The sequence below is a fragment of the Martes martes genome (genome assembly GCF_963455335.1).
Source record: "Martes martes genome assembly, chromosome: 18".
Lineage (NCBI taxonomy): Eukaryota > Metazoa > Chordata > Mammalia > Carnivora > Mustelidae > Martes > Martes martes.
This window is the reverse complement of record NC_137906.1, coordinates 8,549,872-8,567,219: the sequence shown is the minus strand read 5'-3', so window position 1 is coordinate 8,567,219 and position 17,348 is coordinate 8,549,872. Positions and strand designations below refer to the sequence as shown.

The 17,348-nt window shown below is 43.7% G+C and overlaps 1 protein-coding gene across 1 annotated transcript in view; it reads left to right on the top strand.

The window, feature by feature from the left end:
• Nucleotides 1-668: 668 nt before the first annotated feature.
• Nucleotides 669-17,348, top strand: part of STAG3 (STAG3 cohesin complex component) — a gene marked incomplete at its 5' end in the record, with an annotated part of 37,372 nt that continues 20,692 nt past the window's right edge. The window contains 15 exon segments of the mRNA XM_080831037.1: nt 669-820; nt 1,875-1,977; nt 2,755-2,871; nt 7,462-7,558; nt 8,394-8,470; nt 8,762-8,966; nt 9,748-9,899; nt 13,588-13,661; nt 14,458-14,581; nt 15,069-15,167; nt 15,375-15,454; nt 15,824-15,931; nt 16,196-16,310; nt 16,894-16,999; nt 17,164-17,267. Coding sequence (XP_080687163.1) covers nt 669-820; nt 1,875-1,977; nt 2,755-2,871; nt 7,462-7,558; nt 8,394-8,470; nt 8,762-8,966; nt 9,748-9,899; nt 13,588-13,661; nt 14,458-14,581; nt 15,069-15,167; nt 15,375-15,454; nt 15,824-15,931; nt 16,196-16,310; nt 16,894-16,999; nt 17,164-17,267 — 1,713 coding nt within the window.

Here is a 17,348-nt window from a genome sequence, read left to right as displayed (position 1 = left end):
AGGAATAAGCCCTCCCACCTGCACTCGCAGCCCTGAGAGAGGAATCGCCCTCCTCCATGGCTCAGTGGTTTTCTCCAGAGAGGACAGGAACCCCAAGCCCCAGCCCCCAAGAGACTGATAGTCTTTTCAACAGTTAGGAAGCTCCTCAGCCCACTTACCCCAGGATCTTGTCAGAGATACCATCTTCTGGAAAAAAGGAGAACGCCAGTTTGCGTTTACCCCTTCAGCGTTTCTGGCCCGGTTCTAATGGCGGCTGCGCACCCGGGTCATTGAGCGCTTCCTATTCCCTTCAATGTGGAATCAGGCTCCAGCTTGAAAATGCAGGAGTGGGTCCTTTTTTGTTTTGGGGGTTTTTATTTGTAACGTGAGCCACTGGTCCCCTTGCACTAGGCCACCGACGCTCGGATTCCTGCAGAGAAGGATTTGCTTTAAGCGGCTCGGGTGTGTCTTGCTGCAACCCTGGAGAACAGCTCCCAGCCTGCACCCCTCAGGCCATGGTGTCTTAGGGGCATGACTCTTGTCTTTTTTTTTTTTTTTTTTAATGCATCCACACCCCAACCACGAGTTGCAGAGCAGTCCCCTTGGAAAGAAAGGGCATGGTTGGAGCCGAGGCTGGAGACGTGGCAGATAAAGGCCCTTTTCTCTCTTTCTTCTGCAGCAGGACCAGCATGCCTACCCTGCGGTCCTCCTCCTCCCCAAGCAGTGTGTCCTCCCCGCTGCGGAGAGCAGCTGGAGGTAGACAGAGGGCCTTGTCTGGATCCTCTAGTTCTTCTGTCATTGTGCCCTATGGTAACAGGGACTCGGACCAGACCTCACAGGGGTGAGTGGAGTTGGTGAGAACTTACTGCATTGCCTGGCTTTCTCCTGCAGTGCGGGCAGCTTTCCCTTTGTATGGCTGTGACTCTCTGAAAAGGTTAAGAGAAGCTTACTGGTTCAGAACAACAACGCTTTCCAGCTCCACTAGCTGGTTTTGTTTTTTTGTTTTTTGTTTTTTCCTCTTTCCTGCCCTGCATGTTGTAGGCACCAAAAATAATACATCTTCTAAGTCCATCATCCGGCTCATCCAAATCTTTCTTGAATACATTTATATATTCAGCGTGTACAGCCTGTGTGGGGAGTGGAGAGGTGGGGGAAGGAGAAGAGTTCATTTGTTTCTTAACAAATTATATATGCTTGTTAGTTGGTGTGTGATGTTCCTTTTGGGGGGGGGATTTTATAAACAGATCGGTCTATCCTTATCTTTGAGCTTACTTTATGAAGGCTATAATAATATATCTTTTTTTTTTTATCTTTCCAGAAAAAAAAAAAAACCTCATACAAGATCTGATTTATCTCCTGGTTTTTTTTTTTTTTTTTTTTACTCCTGGTTATTTTTTAATTGGCTTCCTCTGACACCTTCCTATCAGTGCTACTTCTGGGAACCAGATTTTATCTATTATATAAATTTAACTTTAATCAGTAACACTTGTGAACTTGTTTCAAGAGGTGAAATTTAACTCTAGGCACCTGTTAATCTCCAGTTTACATATGATTAACGTGTGACTTCCCAAGGCATGCTGATTTTTCTCCACAGCAGTGATCCCTATCGTTTGACTTTCTTGTTCAGAGAGAATTTTAGGAAAGCGTTGTCCTTTACCTGTTCCAGTTTGCATTTTTCATCTTCACTGCTTTCTTCAAGTGAAAGTTTTCCTTTAAGATTTTGTCGCTACTCCCTATTAAAGTAAACCTGCTCTTCAAAAAAAAAAAAAAAATCTGAATATATTTTTCTCATGGGGAAGGGGCTACAGTTACAGACAAAGAAATTATTATACATTTGCCATTTTATACAGAGGGACTGGGGTGGTGTATCTAAGGAGAACCACACTCCCTCCTAGGGATAGTGATTCTTTGTCAGCTGATGAAGGCAGTGACTTTGAAGATAGCCTCAGACGCAGTGTGAAGAAGAGAGCGGCAAGGCGACCACTCAAAACAACCCCAGTGAGTCAATCAGTTTCGTTTTGCTTTTGAACCTAGTCTGGGAAGCAGCAAAAACAAAAACCTAGAAAAGGCTCAGGTAATGTTTGATGAAAGAGCAAAATCTAGAGTGTTAAGGGACAGAAGTAGGAGGAAGGCAAATTTTGAAGAGAGAGGAATGAAAGAAGGTTATTAAAGATAGAAAGGAAAAAGAATGGTTTAAGGGACTTTTTAAAAGGAGAAAAAGTGGGGCGCCTGGGTGGCTCAGTGGGTTAAAGCCTCTGCCTTCGGCTCAGGTCGTGATCTCGGGGTCCTGGGATCGAGCCCCGCATCAGGCACTCTGCTCAGCGGCGAGCCTGCTTCCTCCTCTCTCTCTCTCTCTACCTGCCTCTCAGCCTGCTTGTGATTTCTGTCAAATAAATAAATAAAACTTAAAAAAAAAAAAGTGGGGCTCCTGGGTGGCTCAGTGGGTTGATCCTCTGCCTTTAGCTCGGGTCATGATCTCAGGGACATGGGATCGAGCCCCATGTCAGGCTCTCTGCTCGGCGGGGAACCTGCTTCCCCCTCTCTCTCTGCCTGCCTCTCTGCCTACTTGTATCTCTCTCTCTCTGTCAAATAAATAAATAAAATCTAAAAAAAAAAAAAGTCAGGAATAATAAAGTTCATAATGTAAGAATCTGTTATTTTAGAACAAATTCTGCTGTGAAATTGGCAGCTTAATCCTACTCGTGTGGCAATGATAAGACTGTTGCTATCACTTTGACTTTTTAATAATATTTTTGATCCCTTTGTACTTACTAGGTGGCAAAACATCCAAAGAAGGGGTCCCGAATGATACGTGGTCATGGCCAGAAAGACTCAGAGTTACCGGCCAGTGATCTCTTTGATGCTGTGAAAGCTGCCAAAAGTGACATGCAGGTAAAACAGGGTCTCACCCTCTGTTTCTTGTTACCATCTTACCTGTTGTAGAAAGATAAGGACAAATGTTTACAAAATTGATTCAATGTGGATGATGTAGGATGTGTAACCTATATGAAGAAAGAGTGATAAGACCGTGGAGTGAATCCTTAGAATGATGTAAGGAAGACCTTGGTTGTGAGAGAATGCTGCTTTCCTAAAAGTATTCTAGAACAGGGTAGATTTTGCTTTTATTAATCAGGATGGAGGAGGCAAGTAGTGGCATTGGATAATCTAGAAAGAAATCATGGGTACGGGTGGCAACTTATTCACCCTTGTTACTTTTTAGCTGCACTTTAACAGTTAAACCTAATTTTTTTTCTCCCTCCCTGATTTTTCCCCATAATTTTACTGTAATTCTGTTATCTAAAAGTGTAGAAGGCTCATATATAGTTTTACAAATTTTGAATAATCACCCATATCTCTAGTCTCAGCTCAAGAAACATTAGTAGTGCCATAGTATATCTTCTCTCCATCCAGCCCAGGCAGCCCCTCACCACCCAGAGATAACCACTAGAATAGATTTTCTGTTAATCATGCCATTGTCTTTCCTTATACTTTTGTCACCGGTGAATATGTTCTTTAAATAAATGAGCCATTTTTATATAGTTTTCTGTGACTCATTTTGATTATTTGAGATGTAGTCTTATTGATGTGTAACATAGATTTTTATAGTTTCTAGAACAGTTTTAGATTTTCACACATAAGGAGTTTTTTTATTTATATTTTTGTTACTGTTTTCTAACTTGATTGCATTATAGTCAGAAAATGTGGTCTTTGAAACATGGAGACTAGCTTTATTATTTATTTTTTTAAAAGATTTTATTTATTTGACAGAGAGATCACAAGTAGGCAGAGAGTCTGGCGGGGTGGGGGGAGGGAGGGAGCGAGGGGGGGGAAGCAGGCTCCCAGCTGAGCAGAGAGCCCGACGCAGGGCTCGATCCCAGGACCCTGGGATCATGACCTGAGCCGAAGGCAGAGGCTTAACCCACTGAGCCATCCAGGCACCCGGAGACTAGCTTTATGACTTAGCATTCAGTTCATTTCCAAAATTATTTCACATGTGCTCAAAGAGGGTGTGTGTTCTCCAGTTGCTGGATAGAGTGTTCTCTTGGGTGAGATCAAAAGTGTTAAATGTGATACACCTTTGATATTTCTACAATGTTTTTGGTTTTTCTGTTTGGTTTTGGTCTGGTATGTCAATTGCAGAGAGATGTATTAAAATCCACAAAGAGGGGGTGCCTGGGTGGCTCAGTGGATTAAAGCCTCTGCCTTTGGCTCGGGTCATGATCCCAGGGTCCTGGGATGGAGCCCCGAGTCGGGCTCTCTGCTCAGCAGGGAGTCTGCTTGCCACCCCCCCCCACCCCCAGCCTGCCTCTCTGCCTACTTGTGATCTTTGTCTGTCAAATAAATAAATAAAATCTTTTTTAAAAATCCATAAAAATGATCTTTTTAGTTACTACTTTCGTATTCATGCTTATCTTTGCCTTAAGTATTTTGAGTATTTGTTGCCTTAGTAAATTGAACCTTTGTTATATATCACCACTTTTTATATTTTAAGACAAAAAATTGTTGGTTTATTACATCTACATTAGCTTTATTTTTTTAGTTACCATTTGCCTAATACCTTTTTCTATCCTTTTTTCCCCCTAAGACTTTATTTTTAAGTACTTTCTCCACCCCACTTGGGGCTCGAATTCACAACCCTGAGATCAAGAGTCCCATGCTCTACTGAGTGAGTTAGCAGGTGCCCCTCCTTTTATCTTTTTACCTTCAGTCTTCCTATGTATGTCTGGAGTCTGTTTTCTGCATGTAGTTTATATCTAGATTTTGTTCTTTAATCCATTCTATTAATCTCTTCTTTAACAAGAGAGTTTTATTCATTTACATTAATTGTCACTATTGATACATATGAATTTATTTCTACCATTTTATTTTTTTTTTTTAAAGATTTTACTTATTTGACAGAGAGAGATCACAAGTAGGCAGAGAGGCAGACAGAGAGAGAGAGGAGGAACAGCCTCCCTGCTGAGCAGAGAGCCCGATATGGGACTCGATCCCAGGACCCCGGGACCACGACCTGAGCCGAAGGCAGAGGCCTAACCCACTGAGCCACCCAGGCACCCCTATTTCTACCATTTTATACCTCCACTTTATATTCTTTTTTTTTTAAGGCTTTTTTATTTATTTGACAGACACAGAGACAGAAGGAACACAAGCAGGGGGAGTGGGAGAGGGAGAAACAGGCTTCTCACGGAGCAGGGAGCCTGATGGGTTCGATCCCAGGACCCAGTGATCATGACCTGAGCTGAAGGCAGAGGCTTAATGACTGAGCCACCCAGGCACCCCATCACTTTATATTATCTTTTCCGTTTCTTTTTTTCTCTCTTTTCTTGCTTTTGGATTTCTTTTTTTTTTTTTTAAAGATTTTATTTATTGAGAAAGAGAGTGAGCAAACACGAGTGGGCATGAATGGGCAGAAGGAGAGGAAGAAGAAGACTCCCCACTGAGCAGGGAGCCCAACAGAGGCTCAATCCCAGGACCTTGGGACCATGACCTGAGCCAAAGGCAGGTGCTTAACCAACTGAGACACATAGGTCCCCCTGGACTTGTCTTCTATAAGGACCTAAGAACACTTTAATTCTAATTTCCCCTTCCAGTTTTCATACTGTTGTAATGTTTTAGTTACATCTCTTTCCCTTTTTCCAAAAAATTAGATGTTGCTGTTTTATACAGTGTTTGTATTTACTTACATTTTTATCATTTGGCTTATCATTGCTTCTCAAATCTTGCATACAAATTCACTCACTTGTTCAAAGTTTATCTTTTAAAATTTCCTCTAGGTAGAGTTTATTAACACTCATTTTTTTGTTTGCTTGTTATGAAATATCTTTTGTTCTTGAAAGGTTATTAAAAGGTCTTGAAAGCGTATAGAATTCTTAGATGCCATTTTTCTCTCTCAGCACATTGAAAAGATTATTCCACTGCTTTCTAACTTCCCTTACTGCTGCTGAAAGTCAGCTGTCAGTCTAGGTTAGCACTAACACAACATTTTGTAATGATGAAAATGTTATGTATTATCTTTTAGTATAGTAGCCAGTAACCACGTGTGGCTATTGAGTACTTCAGATGTGACTGGTATGACCGAGAACTGGATTTTTAATTTTTATTTGATTTAGTTTTAAGAGCCATATATGACTACGGGCTGATGTATTTGTACAGATCTAATTTGTAAATTGTTTTGTGTTACATGCAAATACCTTTTAAGTGATCTTTTTTTGCCTTGATTGTATTTGAGACTTAACTTTGCTTTTGTATTCTAATGTTTTATAGAATGCTTAAAGGTGTAAACTTCCTTTTTATTTGTCATGTTTGAAATATGTTGCTTCTAGGCTCTGAAGATTGGTGTCTTTTCAATGACTGTGGAAAATTCTTTTCAGATATTGCCTCTTTGTCATTCGAGTATCCTCTGCAATTCAATTAGACATCAAATTAGAACTTCCCACACTATTCTGCATGTCTCTTAATAGTTCTATCAAGGGGCACCTGGGTGACTCAGAAGGTTAAGCCTCTGCCTTTGACTCAGGTCAGGGTCTCAGCGTCCTGGGATCAAGCCCCGCATTGGGCTCTCTGCTCAGCAGGGAGCCTGCTTCCTTCTCTCTGCCTGCCTCTCTGCCTACTTGTGATCTCTCTCTCTGTGAAATAAAAGGGTGTTTTAAATATTTTATTTACTTATTTATTCATAGCATGGTTTATAATCTGTAATAATTTTAAATGTTTGAAGTCTGCGAATGTAATTCCGTTTTTTTCCTGATAATTCTTATTTTCAGTGCCTTATTTTCTTACTAAGTTTCACTGTGAGTTGCTCATTTTTCTTGGAGCTCTATATGGTGGAATTCTTTGGGCCCTGGGTTACAGGTGGGCTTTTAAAGGAAGAATCTGCATTTGCTCCAGTTGACTGGGGACATTCCAGAATCACTTTGAATTAAATTCTCTGATTGAGAGTATTCTGATCGTATAGATAGTGTGGATCTGGACTACAAATCCAGACCTGAGAGATGGCTTATGGTTATGAATTCTCAAGGGAGAATTCTCCCCCCCCCACCTCCACTAGTCATAACAAGCTAGTTTTCTTGATGTCCCCTTCTAACCTGTAGGTTCATTTCTCATTCCTGCTTCCATGATATGACTTTTTCTAGCACCTAGCTTTATTACAGGAGCCTCCTTTTGGAGCTCTCTTCTTGGAAAACCCAAAGGCTCTATCTTTTATGCTCTATGTTCAATGAAGCTATCTGCACAGAAAGTCAGAATTTCCAGTGTTTAATAGAACCCTCGGGGCAAAAATCAGCTTCCTTATCTCCCAGGATTGCTACCTTCACTTCATTTTTGACCTATATGGGATTCTACTTTCCATTCCAGTTCAGCAATACCTTTTAGAAGATGTTTATAATATTTTGATCAGAAGTTGAGCTGTTTCTGTGGGGACAATCATATAACATTTCCAGTCTGTCATATTGCCAGAAGTAGAAATCATCCATCTTGTTTTCCTAGTCTTTGGTGGATGAGTGGCTGGATAGCTACAAGCAAGACCAGGACGCAGGATTCCTGGAGCTCATTAACTTTTTCATCCGATCTTGTGGATGTAAAGGTGAGGAAACTCCTACCCCTTGTACTCCCTAGCCCTTTACTCCTACGTTATGAAACTTTCGCTACATTTAGATGAGTAAGACTAGTTGTTTTCTAATAAAGGGAGAAAGTAAAGCATTAGAAAAGTTTCACTGATCCAACTATGTTGTTGATAGGTAAATAGGTAAGTGATCCGGTTAGGGAACTATGTTGGCTTGGAGCTAAGATCCTTTGGGGAAAAATAACTAATCACTAACACAATGAAGATGATATTCACAAATATGAAAACAGACCATTGGACATCATTTAGTCTTCCTTTCTCTAAATGAAATAATCTTTTACTATTCGTTATTTCCTTAGCCATTTCCTTCTGTATTTCTCCACTGAAGCTATGGGCCCCCAGATCCCCAGAGGTTGTGACCTAATTTACTGGGGCAAGACAATATCAGGCAGGTTGCATTATAAGAATCCAGAATTGGTGTAGCTTTATTGCTTTATTTTTTGTTTTCCTTTTAAAGTACGCTCCACACCCAACGTGGGGCTTGAACTCACTATCCTGAGATCAAGAGTCATATGCTTTACTGACTGAGCCAACTGGATGCCCCTGTTTGGATTTTTTAAAAAACCATTGTTTTCCATTGCTTTCTGTTCTTTGATTCCTTGGCATTTTCTAGAGAGCTTGCTTTATAGCAGATACGCAGTTGGATGGTAACAGTTTTATGGTGAGGATTCAGGTCTTCTGATTCCCCACCTAAGCTCTTTTCAGTGTATTCCGTAGCTCATCTTAGGTGTGTATGCAAATGGTCACAGTGTCCTGTTATTTTTCTCTTAAGTACCTCATTTCCTCCATTCCTCAGGCAATGTGACCCCCGAGATGTTCAAGAAGATGTCCAACTCTGAGATCATCCGGCACCTGACAGAACAGTTTAACGAGGTGGAGAAAGACAACCAGGATCCTCTTGCCACTCTTATTTCAAAATACAAGGCCCATTATTCCCTTTTTTCTGATTTTGGGAAATAGGATAGCTTTTGGAAGGAGTTCAATTTCTTAGGGGCAAAAGGGACCCATAGATGTTATCTGAATATGCGTCTAGAGTTGAGAATAGCAGGAAATGAGGTGTACCAGAGGTACATTTTTACTATACTATTGGGTTTTGACATCTCAAGTCCCTATAGTTTCATAGACTTGATAATACTTTTCTCATCCTTTTCATAAATCCCGTAGGACTCAGGAGACTATCCCCTGACAGCACCAGGTCCATCCTGGAAGAAGTTCCAGGGCAGCTTCTGTGAATTTGTGAAGACCTTGGTCTTCCAGTGCCAGTATAGCCTTCTCTATGACGGCTTCCCAATGGACAACCTCATCTCCCTGCTCACTGGACTGTCAGACTCCCAGGTCCGTGCCTTCCGTCACACCAGCACCCTGGCAGGTGAGCACTCACTTTTATTCTGTAAATGTTCTCTGGGGAATTTCCTCGGTTCTTTGGTCCTGAATCTTCCTTCTTACCTCAGTCTGAGCTCTTTGCTCAAAGGGCAGGCTTCTTACCTGAACTTGAATCAAGTTTCTCACTAGTGGTATTACAGGTAAGGGTAGATTACAGTGACAATTTTCGGCCTTAACTTGTTTCTCATAGCTCACCTGCTGGGAATATGCTGAGGATTAAAGGAAGCCTAAAGGAGGGAGAAAAAAAGTCCACTCCAGAAGAGTCTTCAGATCTTAGGGTCACCCTGCTCTAGCTTTTCATTTTTACCGCCCTTCTTTTTTTTCTTTTTCTTTGGTTTTTTTTTTGTTTGTTTGTTTGTTTTGTTTTCCTCTCTTCTTTTTTTTTTTTAAGATTTTATTTATTTATTTGACAGAGATCACAAGTAGGCAGAGAGGCAGGGGGAAGCAGACTCCTTGCTGAGCAGAGAGCCGGATTCGGGGCTTGATCCCAGGACCTTGAGATCATGACCTGAGCTGAAGGCAGAGGCTTAACCCACTGAGCCACCCAGGCGCCCTCCTCTTCCTTTCTAATCTTTTTCTTTCTCTTCTGTCTTTTGGTTGCAGTGGTGGCAGCAGCCATGGTAAGTTTCCCCCAACTGCCCCACTTCCTGCTTTCTCCTCCTCTTCCCACTGAAACCACAAGAAGCTTTTTTTTTCTTTTTTTGAACCTATCCTCGCTCCTCTGACCTAAGTAATAATTCCCTTTTCTTGTTTTTCCTGGCTCAAAGCCATGAAGCTAATGACCTCCCTGGTAAGAGTTGCCCTTCAGCTGAGTCTGCACAAAGATAATAATCAGCGACAGTATGAGGCTGAACGAAATAAGGGGCCAGGACAGAGAGCACCTGAGCGGCTGGAGAGCCTGCTGGAGAAACGCAAAGAAGTAAGAAGTGTTTTCTGCCTCATCCCTCTCTTTCTCCCAGTTTCCATCCATTGCTGCTGTAGCCCATCTTAGCAGTGCCCGAGCACTTCTCTTGGGTAAGCCAGAGGCGTCTACACAGCCTTTCAGCTCATGAACAGTGGAGTCTAACAGTCTTAATAGACCCACCCTGTCAGAGGTCATTGTGTGCTTGTTTCTGGAATCTGAGCTCAATGGATTATTTCTAATTTAGAGTAAATCTTAAGAGTTCTTTGTAATTCCACTTTTGCTTAGTTTCCATTGTCTACACTCATTATCACAAATGTGTTTTAAGTGTTGCACTTGCATCTTACGCAAGGAGTTAATTTTTGACCCAGTCAAGTGTATAGTCTGCAGGTCACTGCAGGAGTACTAAAGGCCAAACACTGGCAAGGGAGGTCCCCTGTTCAAGGACTGGAAAGCGATAGGCCTTTCCATCACTCCTGGGTTTCAGTTCTGTTCCAATTAGCTACCTGTTCCGTGGCCTTATGTAATCTCTAAGCTTCCGTTTCCTTTTCTTTAAAGAGGAGATAATTCGGCCATTTTATGAAGATTAAATGAGATGGTGAGTGAGTTGCCTGGTCTGGCGTAGAGTAGCTATTTGCTTTATTCCCTTTCAAACTTAAAGACCACCGGAGGACGTAAGCCCTAACGAAATCTTTTATATCCATTAAACCTTCAGACAGCTATATATGTCATGAGACACTGATCCCCCCGCCACACACACACTCTCCCATAGTGTCTGAAACTCCCCGAGCATGAGGTTGGGAGGACTCCCCATGTTGCACTGCACCAACTGTTTTCCCACCCCTCACCAAGGTCTCCCCCATGGTAAACCTTTCCTCGCTCTCTTGTACTATTTTCAGTGTCTGTATGATCTTAAACCTTATGTAGGTGACGTTTGTCTCAGGCCGGGGTGCCTGGGTGGCTCAGTCGTTAAGCGTCTGCCTTGGGCTCAGGTCATGATCCCAGGGTCCTGGATTGAGCCCCACATCCTCAGGCTCCCTGCTCAGCGGGGAGCCTGCTTCTCCCCCCCCCCCCCACCTTGAGTTCCCTATCTCGCTGTGTGTCTCTCTCTCCGTCAAATAAATTTAAAAGATCTTTTTTTAAAAAGGTGGGGGGGTTTGTCTCAGGCCTTATATTGAGTCTACCACCGTGAATCTTAATTTGTCTAGGCTCTTGCTTTATCAGTTTTTATTTCTCTTCTGGTTCTTATTTTTTTTCTCTGTTTTTTAAAAGCCTTTTAAAATATTTTATTTATTTATTTATAAAGTTATCACTTTCTTTTTTTTCTTTAAATTTTATTTATTTATTTGACAGAGGGATCACAAGTAGGCAGAGAAGCAGGCAGAGGGGGAGGGGGAAGCAGGCTCCCCTCTGAGCAGAGAGCCTGATACGGGGCTCAATCCCAGGACCCTGAGATCATGACCTGAGCCAAAGGCAGTAGCTTAATCCACTGAGCCACCCAGCCACCCTTAAAAGATTTTATTTATGTATTTGAGAGGGAGAGGGAGCAAAGCAGGGGAGGGGACTGAGTAGCGAGTCCAGCCCCCCACCCCGAGATCATGACCTGAGCTGAAGGCAGCTGCCCAACTGACTGAGCCACCCAGGCACCCTCGGTTTTGGTTTTTAATCTCTCCCTCCGCACTGTTTTCTGCTCTTAATGTATAACTGTGTGTAGGGTCTTGATCCTTTATTCTTCTTTATGAACTATTCCATCTCTGACCTTCCTTTTTAGCATTTACTTCCTTCCTTCATTTCCATCTGAATCCTTTTTTGCTACCTAGATTTTCTGTGAAATTACTTTCTTCAAACCAGTAACTTCCTAATCCCTGTGCTCAGTGGCCTTTTCCCAATCACCTTTTTCCAAACTCCTATGGAAATTGGAACTGATAACACAGCTCTCCTCCTTCCCTCGACCCTCTTTTTCCTTTTCTTCATTTTAAACTTTTATTTATTTGTTTTTAACTTTATTTTTTACTTTTTATTAACATATGTTATTAGCTCCAAGGGTACTGTGAATTGTTCACAGCACTCACCATAGCACATACCTTCCCCAAATGTCCATAATCCAACCACCCTCTCCCTATCCCCCTCCCACCGGCAACCCTCAGTTTGTTTTGTGAGATTAAGAGTCTCTTATGGTTTGTTATTTATTTGTTTGTTTTTAAAGATTTTATTTATTTATTTGACAGTGCGCGAGCAAGTGAGCGCACAAGCAGAAGGAGCAGCAGGCAGTGGGAGAGGGAGAAGCAGGCTCCCCACGGAGCAGGGACCCCAATGTGGGGTTGGATCTCAGGATGAAGGCAGATGCTTAACCGCTTAACTGACTGAGCCAACCAGGCTCCCTCCTTTTCTTGTTGTTTGAGAGTGCCTGCGTGAGCAGGGGGGTGGGGGAGCAGAGGGAGAAGGGGAGAGAGAATCCTCCAGCAGACTCCCTGCTGAGCACAGAGCCTGACACAGGGCACTGTCCCAGGATCCTGAGATCCTGACCTGAGCCAAATGAAGAGCCAGCCACTTAACCGACTGAGCCATCCACGTGCCCCTGCCTTTTCTTTTCAATATGAAAATTTCTAAACATTCCGAGAAGTGGAGACACTGGTAGAGGGAACACTGTATACAAATTATGTAGGTTTAACAACTAATATGTCTCTGTATTTGTTTCATCTGTTTTTTTGGTACAGTAAATTATGGACATACTGGTATTTCCACCTAAAGACTTAAAATATGTACTCTACAAAATATTTTTTTAAAAAGGCATCTAAAAATTATCCCATTATCTCAGTACCATTTTTACATTCAAAAATATTAATAATCATTTTTTAATAATTTTCTAATCCCAGTCCATATTTAAATTTCCTTATGTGTCTACAAAATGCCTTTTATAGTTGATCAGCTCCAACCAGGATTTAATTAAGGATTATGCACCGTTTTTTTGGTATTTCTTAAGTCTCTCTTAATCTTACATAGAACTTCTGCCTCCCCCATTTTCCTTCCAGTATGTTGATTTATTGGAAGAGGTAGGGTCAGTTGTCTTAAAGAATGTTTTCTTATAATTCTGTTTCCTTGTTGTTCTTGTAATTCCCCTTATCATTCTGCTTCCTTGATACCTATCATTCATCTAATTCAGGATTTCTCAACAATGGCACTATTGACGCGGGGTTGTCCTGCAGTTGCAGGATGTCTAACAGCATCCCTGGCCTTTGTCCGCTAGATGGCAGTAGTACCCCCTCCCAGGAGGAACCGCTATAAGTGTTTTCAGAAGTTGCTAAATGTCCCCCAAGGGGCTCCCAGTTGAAAACCACTGGTCTAATTTCTTCTGTCTCTTTTTTTTTTTGCTAGTTCTACTTTTCCTGTCAAACTCCATTTATTAAAAATTCCATTTTCTCAATTGTTGTTAGTCAAAGACGTGTATAACTACCAGCTAGTGCCTCTAAATAGCCAAAGATAGCCAGAATAACCAGACCCAGAGGAGATACTATTTTTTTACAAAAACACAAATAAACCTCTGAGACATTAGTTGACTATATACTTTCTTCTAGAATTAGAAGGTTTTCAGGGGTTCAGAGTGTGTCCTGTAATAAATAGGAAGTAGATGGAAGTCACAGTTTACTCTTGTGGCCTTATGCCAATGGGCACAAGAAAGATTGACCTGTTCCTCCCTGTCCTCCAGCTCCAAGAGCATCAAGAGGAGATTGAGGGGATGATGAATGCCCTCTTCAGGGGTGTCTTTGTGCATCGGTACAGGTGAGTGAATGGGCTCCTCTCTTTAAAGCAGCTGGTCCTTGGTTATAGAATCTGTAAAAGTAACAAGACCCCCATCCTGACCCTGGTTATTTGGTGAGTCCTGGCACTAATGCAGCTGGAGCAAAATCTCTGACAACAGATGTTTTAAATTAGTAAGGTTTAGTTCATTCCCAACGACAAAGACTCGTAAAAGTTCTTTTGGGAGTGAAAATAGAAGAGTAAAGTATTGTTATTACTCTGCTCCAACTTTGCAGACGACCTTCCCATCCCCATCTTCCTGGGGCTGGAGACCTGAGAGCACAAGAGCAGAGAGCCAAAAGGCAGAGCCCTCCTGAGGGTGTGCAACTTGGCCCATCTTCCCCCGGCCCAGCCTGCTGTGTCACTCTGCTAAAGGCAGGGGAGTTTTACACTGTTTAAAAGAACGAGTGGAGTTAAGTTAAAAATAGCATCCGTGTGTTTTCCCTCAGTCTTAACTAGATTTCAACCTCTGCCTTTCCAGAACTCTTCAGCGGATTTTAATGTTTTCTTCAAGTGGAAGTTTGGCCAGCGGTTAAATTCACTTCCCAAATCAGTTTTAAAAGGGCTAAGGAGGATATGTTCAATAATTTTGTGCAGTATTACAGAAAGAAAGTGTTTAATTTTAATGTACTCACGTTGGGAGGAGGGGATGAGAGGCATGGGGCAGGGTATTTAAGTGAAGAAAATAGAGTCTTCTACGGCAGGAAGATGTGTGGGAGGATGGAAAGTGAGTTTGGAGAGAAGGTGCTAAGGGGTCAGTTTCTCTTTCTGTGCCTAGGGATGTCCTTCCTGAGATCCGTGCTATCTGCATCGAGGAGATTGGGTCTTGGATGCAAAGCTACAGCACATCTTTCCTCACGGACAGCTATTTGAAATATATCGGCTGGACCCTGCACGATAAGGTGCGTGTTGAAGTCTCGTTTCTCCTGCTCCCCTCACCCTCTTCCCTGCCCTAAGACGCTGCAGCTTGTCCTGGTTTTGCCGTTTGAAAGCTTCGCTAGTGGTCAGCCCATCAGGGAAGGCCGTGGAGTTCAAAACTGCCCCATATTGGGGAGGATAGGATAAGGCAGAAGAGAGAAGGCAGCATCCAGGAGATTGAACACCTCCAAACCGGAGCAGAGAAAGACTTTCCCTAGGAAAAAGCAAGAAAGCTAGGAAAAGCAAGAAATGGATTGGTAAGACGAGTGCTAGGGTGGTAGCCCAAGGTCCCCTTCGTTATGATTGTCAGATTCCGCTGTGATCCATCTGTTTGTTCTCTCTGACTCGTCCCAAAGTCCTCAACATGCAGGACACCAAGGCCCAGAAGGAGTAATCTGCCAGAGGGGGAGGAAGGCCCAGTGGGGGTTGAGTAGAGAGAATAGTCAGTCCTGGTTCCATTTTCCTCGACAGCATCGAGAAGTCCGCCTGAAGTGCCTGAGGGCTCTGAAAGCGCTGTACAGCAGCCGGGACCTGACCGCCCGCCTGGAGCTCTTCACCAGCCGCTTCAAGGTGAGACTGGGCGGCGCTCTTGTGCTTGGCTCACTCTCGTGGTTCCCGTGTCCCCTCCTTCTCTTTCCATTCCTGTCGCTCTTTGTGTCTGTAGCTATCCCAGCATCTGCCTCCGCGCCTTCTCTTTAGGAATCTCAGATTCCGTGACAGCGTGAGGTTTGGGGATGGGCACAATCAGGTGTTGAGCGACGTGCTCTCTCCTTACAGGACCGGATGGTTTCCATGGTCATGGACCGAGAGTATGATGTGGCAGTAGAGGCCGTCAAGTTACTAACAATTATCCTGAAGTGAGTCCTGGGGGACGGGGAGCCACGCGTCTCAGAGTCTGACCTTTCCAACGACAGACAGACCCAGAGTCCCATCCCTCCACCTCTCATAAGTTGATGCTTCTTTATGTACCTGTTGAAAGACGGGGGTCATTCCTGAGTTGCGGGATCTCCAGGAACATTTCCTGTCATCTCTAACTCTCGAGGCTCTTTTGTCTTCCATTCATCGTTTAAAAGCTGTTTGTCAGTTCATCCTCATTGCTTTTTTTTTTTTCTTTTTGGTTCCTCTTTTGCATTGCTCCAAATCCTCATTTGCCTCTTTATTTCTAGCCCTAGTTGTGCTAGAGGACAACGTTCATATCCCCCGTTTTTACTCTCTCATCTTGGCAGGAACATGGAGGGGGTGCTGACAGACGCGGACTGCGAGGGCATCTACCCTGTTGTGTACGCCTCTAACCGGGCCCTGGCGTCTGCTGCGGGGGAGTTTCTGTACTGGAAGTGAGTCGGGGCCTCTCGTCTGTGCCTGTGATGCTGTCCTCTGTTTCCGCTCCTGCGTCTGCTGCCGCTCTTCCCAGGGACCACCCACCATACCCGTTAAAGTTTCTTTTGGGGTTGCCTTCCCCTTCTCAACTCGTTGAGGCTTTCCCTGGCTCCGTACCTCTCCCCCTTCCACCCCTCCCTGGACTCTCTCTGCTCCGTTGTGGCGAGTCCGCTCCTCACTCGCTCCCGTGCCTGGCCTTTCCCCCATGTTCGCTCTACCAGGCTCTTCTACCCTGAGTGTGAGACTAGAACAGAGGGTGGGAGACAGCGACGCCGGAGTCCGCGCGCCCAGAGGACTTTTTTCCACCTTCTGCTGTCCTTCTTTGTGGAGAGCGAGGTGACGTATGGGAAGGAGTTACTTGGCTGTTGTGCATGAGACCTGCTGGTGGCAGAGAATGGGAGCTGGCGCTGCAGGAAGGAAAGACGTGGTTTATCAGTATTTACCGGAATTTTCCAATGTGGCTTCAATAACTTCACATGTACCTTTTTCAAATGAAATCTTACTTGCCGTGATGTGGGTGGAACTAGAAGGTACGGTGCTAACTAAGCAAAATCAGTCAGTCGGAGAAAGATGATTCTATGACTTCACTCGTATGTGGAATTTAAGAAACGAAACAGAGGAGCATAGGGGAAGGGAAGGACAATAAAATAAGACAAAATCAGAGAGGGAGGCAAACCATAAAAGACTCTTAACTGTAGGAAACAAACTGAACGTTGCTGGAGGGGAGATGCCTGGGGGGATGGGGTAACCGGGTGATGGGCTTTGAGGAGGGCATGTGAGGTCATGAGCACTGGATGTTCTGTACAACTGACGAATCACTGAACTCTATCTCTGAAACTAACGATACGCTCTATGTTAACTGAATTTAAATAAAATTTTAAAAATTAAAAAAAACCCAACCATATACTTTCTTCCACAGCTCCATGACCACGCTGCCTACTTAGTAGACAGCCTGTGGGACTGTGCAGGGTCTCAGCTGAAGGACTGGGAGAGTCTGACGAGCCTGCTGCTGGAGAAGGACCAGAGTGCGTGCCGTGTCATAGCTGGAGGAGGGGACCTTTCACCTCCTAGTAGGAAACCAGGAGTCTTATAAAGGCAGAGGTGTCATGGGCAGTGGGGGAGTCGGAGTGACTTGGAGATGGAGGGCGGCTAATCTGTGATTCTGTTTTTCATCCTCCTGCCAACCCAGACTTGGGCGATGTGCAGGAGAGCACGCTGATAGAAATCCTTGTGTCCAGCGTTCGGCAAGCTTCAGAGGGTCACCCGCCTGTGGGGCGGATCACTGGGCGGAAGGTATGGCAGGAAGGGTGGGTGGTTTGGTTAGCAATATTAAATCCAGATAGGCATTGTCCAACTTTATCCTCAAGTGCTGGG